At 35.7% G+C, this 4802-nt stretch overlaps 1 protein-coding gene across 1 annotated transcript in view; it reads right to left on the reverse strand.

Annotated features, from left to right (window-relative positions):
* kcnk5a (potassium channel, subfamily K, member 5a) overlaps positions 1–1616 on the reverse strand; it is a 39611-nt gene extending 37995 nt beyond the window's left edge. The window contains exon 1 of the mRNA XM_016498327.1: positions 1144–1616. Within this exon, the coding sequence (XP_016353813.1) occupies positions 1144–1329 (186 nt within the window). The 5' untranslated portion in view covers positions 1330–1616. The remainder of the gene's footprint in view (positions 1–1143) is intronic.
* Between the last annotated feature and the right edge of the window lie 3186 nt (positions 1617–4802).

Here is a 4802-nt window from a genome sequence, read left to right on the forward strand (position 1 = left end):
GCTTGTTGCTTCATAAATCATAAAACCACAATCGTGAAAAACACTGAAATACAAAATTACAGAAATGTGAAAAGCTGGAACTGTGCTGATGTAAAAAATCAGTAAGCCATTGCACAACCCTATATCATTTCTGGTACTGCGTAATAATTATGTGGCTTATTTAATATTCATTGTTGTGAGTTATGCATTCAGAAGGTGCTGCTGCTGTAACAATCTTGTACTGGGGTTGCACTGGTCGTGTTTTAGACAGCTTCCTCAGCTGACAGACAGCCTCTCAGCTGACAGCCCAGACACAGTGAAAGCCCCACACATCACAAAGTTGTCTTTCACGCCACTCTGTCCCTCATGCTTCATAACAAAAGAGAACAAAAGAAGTGAAAGTGAATGCGACCACAGTTTGAAAAGGGTCATTTCACTGGTGGCAACATTTACCCAATCCACTCAAATGTCAGTTACATTAGGGGGATGGGACAGGAGAACATTATTAATACTTGTTTCTACATGTCTTTTTTCTGGTTTCAAGCAATTAAATGACCCTAAGAGACACTTGTGCCATCTCCTTACATTCCTGTACATTTTGTCCAATTCTAAAACACAAATTCAAGTTGACACATTTAATATTACCATCATATAAGCAACTACCATCATCATCAAACATTAACAGGGTTCAGTTCCCTAAACAGTACTATATGCACAATAATGTGCCAAAAATTGAGTGCTGCCTCAAAGAGTTTAAAAAGGGTTAGGGTTACTAAATGCAAAAACACTCAATTCAATGTTTGTGTAAGTGGGTGAAACATTTGTAGGAGACATATCTTGAATAGTATGCCTACAAATTAAAATATTAAATAAATCCAATTGGTTAAAAGAGCAGGTGCAATAAACAGGAGGGCAAAAACCTAACTCTACCACCCAATGCAAGTAGGATATGTGCACACTTTATAAATTTCCTCCCTATACCTACAATTACTATACCTCAACCTAATGCAATAAACAGGTTTCTCACAGAGGGTTACAACTTAAATTTATTAAAACACAGGAATGCATTTAGCTTTCTGTTACACTCCAACATGAAGACGAGTTGCAACAAGTAATTTCGCACATTTGTTAGAACTGACGTCACTCAAACAGTGGTAATCCTACCTCTAGAATGTGGTCCAGGTCAGCCTTTGTAAGACATGGGAATTGTTTCAATATTTTCTCCTTTTCTGCTTTATAATTCTTTACTGCGATCTCCCAGTTCGGTTCCTCGATGACTTGGAATATTGCTGCCCCAATGGACAGGTAAAAAATGATAGCCGAAGTCAGAAGGGGACCCTTGTCCACCATAATGAGGTCAAATAATGTGGAGTGACTCTTAAAAAAAACTACTCTGACAGCTCCCACATTCTCACTACTAATTAATTTAGCGTGAGCTCAAATTTACAGCGTCATACGGCACATTTTCTTGTTCGGAATAAACACAAGACTAACGAAACATAATTGTAAACTGTGTGAAACTGTATATCCAGCAAATCAAATGCCTTTTAACATTTTTTTTTTAAGTCGCCGGGAGAGTTTGCGGTCCACGTGCGCCACTCGCATTGCTAGTGTAGTGCTCTGATGAAACTCTTGACTCATCTGGTAGTTCAACATGCTGTGAGAGGAGGAAGTTGGCCAAGATCCACCCACTAGCAATAGTCCACTCCCCACTCTATCAGTCTCTTAAATAACAACATTATACTTTGTTTCAATTAACTAAATGAGACTATTGTATAATTATTAAAAACACAAACATATATGCATGCTCTCCTCTATTATTTTTACATCCATCACCTTGCTCTAAAATAAGGATAAAAATGTATTTTTTTTGGAAATGTTTGTAATGAAGCACAATTTTCATGTGAAAACGAAAGTAAGTTTTGTGTGGACAAAAAGGATATTTCTTTTCCACCCATTTCTCTCCATCATCAAATATCAGAAACTAAGTTCTCTTTCTTGGCTCACCCCTATAATGTTCTCCTTATTTTGTGAAATCTGAGAGTAAAAAAATGCATGTAAAACTGATCACTCATGTTTAACTTAAGCTATTTTTCATGTGGGATTCATATCTCTTAACTATTTTACAGTTTCAAATTGAAGTAGTTTCAATTTAACAGCTTCTCATCTGCCTTGAACAGACTAATGGCAGTTTATAGCTTAAGCATAATAACTTGAAGATTTTCCATAGCAACAATATAACTCACTCAGATAATGACCACTCAAGATCTGGTAGATCTCAAGAAAATAAAAGAAAATCTGTTGTTGTGACATACATTTTTAATAAATAACTGTGCTCTAGGATTTATGAAGTGTCCCTATGTCTCACTTCTCTTCAGGATATAAATTCCCCCAGGTTCCCTGACTCACTATTGGCTTTTATCAGATGACCACCATGGTTAACTTTTGAAGAACACAAAAGACTCATATACAACCTCCGCAAGGTTAGCCAATTATTCAAGATGGGACGATTCTATCAGAATTTGTACAGTAAGACTTATTCTATATCCATGCATGGCATTAATGCACTCTTTTTATTGTTTTTATCTTTTTTATTTCTTAACTTAAAAATGCTTATGCAGACTGAGTTTATAGAATCAAGACAGCTGTTCTCTTGTATGATATGTTTACATTGTTTAATTTAGTCCCTGTTGACATGTTTCGAGTATTTGGCCTGGTCATCACTTATGCTTATCCATGAAATTATCAAAACTATTTTTGTGTAGGCCTATATTAGAACTTTTGGAGAAAAAACAAACAAACGATCAAACAAGCAAAAAAAAAAAAAAAAAGTTGCTCACCAGTGTTTGCTAACGTTCATGCATGTCATTTTTACATCCTGCAAATTACATGTTTTTAAGAATGTCATTGTTAGGATAGGACCATATTTGGCTGAGATACAACTATTTGAAATCTGGAATCTGAAGGTGCAAAAAAAAATCGAAATATTGAGAAAATCACCTTTAAATTTGTCCAATTGAAGTTCTAAGCAATGCATATTATTAATCAAAAATTAAGCTTTTATATATTTACGGTAGGAAATGTACAAAATATCTTCATGGAACATGATCTTTACTTAATATCCTAATGATTGCTGGCATAAAAGAAAAATGGATAATTTTGACCCATACAATGTATTGTTGGCTATTGCTACAAATATACCTGTGCTACTTATGACTGCTTTTGTGCTCCAGGGTCACATATATGCTGATTATGTATTGTGTTACCTTTTGAAAAAAATGTCATACCTTTCATACTGACAGTTTAAAACAGGTACTGTGAGCACCAACATTTTTGGATCTTGGGAGATTTATGGTTTATATATATACTTTGAATATATACTTCTTTAAGAAAGCACATGTCACACATTTGTATGTTTTATATTATATGCACCTGCTGGTGTATATACAGTAGCTGGTCTCTTGTAGTTAGGCTTATGGTCATGCACATGCAAGTTATGTTTTTTCATTCTTCAAAAATAAAACCTGTTTCAGATTATGTTTACAAAAGGTGTGTGGATGAGTCACCATTCTTCAAATATTCTTGTACTTGCATGTAGTACTTGGTCAGAGTCAGAAGGACTTGGTCTAGACTAGGTCTTCATTTCTTTTTCAGGTCTTAAAACACGTAGAAACCGTAGGTGTACAAATTATTGAGACTGTAGTCATTTCACATTTCAGAGGTACTTCCATAATATTGTAGGGACAATTTTATATAAAAATGTAATTTCACGTACAGTTACTGAATATAAGTTACTCAATATAAGTTTATATTGAGATAATGACCAACATGACAGTACTTTTACCATTTCATTAGGCTACTTACCAAATATATAAATAAATGGACATAAAACATTTATTTGAGTTTTAGTAATTTTATGTGAGAAGAAAGAACATTAAGTTATACGCGAGACACAAACGTATGACGTACTTAGCACAACAATCAATTACAGAATTTAGCTGTCATTACACACACACACACACACACACAAATACATTTTACAAATTCACTGCAGAATGCTGGGTTTGACCAATCTGTGAAAGTTTTCAGATGAAAGGCTTGAATCTACAGTAAGTTCTCCATTCCAAGGCCAAACCCAAAGTCTCCATATCTCCAGCCGAGGATGCCAGACCATTCATTGAGCCTGAGAGAGCAGGTCCTTCCTGATCAGAACCTTCCATGGATGTTTCTCCAGAAGTGACACGAGATCTTAGAAACCAGCTTGAAACAACCAAAACGGAGCCACCAGTAGAAGGCACACTTTGTCCTGATGAACTCTCAATATCATTTCAGGAAACAGGCAAATTGGCAGAAAGGCACAAGCAGTATGGCTCTGGGCCTGTCTTGCGCCAAAGCATCTAAGACCTAGAGTAGGTTTAGAGTTGACAAAACCAAATGAGTAACCTGGTTTAGATGTAGTTCAGTGGGCTCACAAAGTTTGCTATGAACATTCTCTGTTAACTCAGGGTTTGATTAAGAGTTTATGATGAACGCTGTAGCACATGCACTTGAAAGTGGGACATCTGCAGTGAACTGCCAATGATATAAAACACGAAGAGCTTCAGTTTCATTCACTTCCCGCAAGAGAGTCAGTGCAATTCACTTCTGTGATGAAGATTAAAAGATAGTTATAAAATATATCATGAATTTAAATGCATTTACAAGGCAGGAAAAAAATACTGCGAGCAGGGCCGCTGCTGGCCAAATGTATGCCCTAAGCAGGATTGTATTGTTGTGCCCCCCTTCCTCAAATATTATGGAAGTAAAAAAAAAAAAAAAAACAA

Source organism: Sinocyclocheilus anshuiensis, unplaced genomic scaffold, assembly GCF_001515605.1.
Source record: "Sinocyclocheilus anshuiensis isolate Anshui unplaced genomic scaffold, SAMN03320099.WGS_v1.1 scaffold1534, whole genome shotgun sequence".
In the NCBI taxonomy this organism is placed as follows: Eukaryota; Metazoa; Chordata; class Actinopteri; order Cypriniformes; family Cyprinidae; genus Sinocyclocheilus; species Sinocyclocheilus anshuiensis.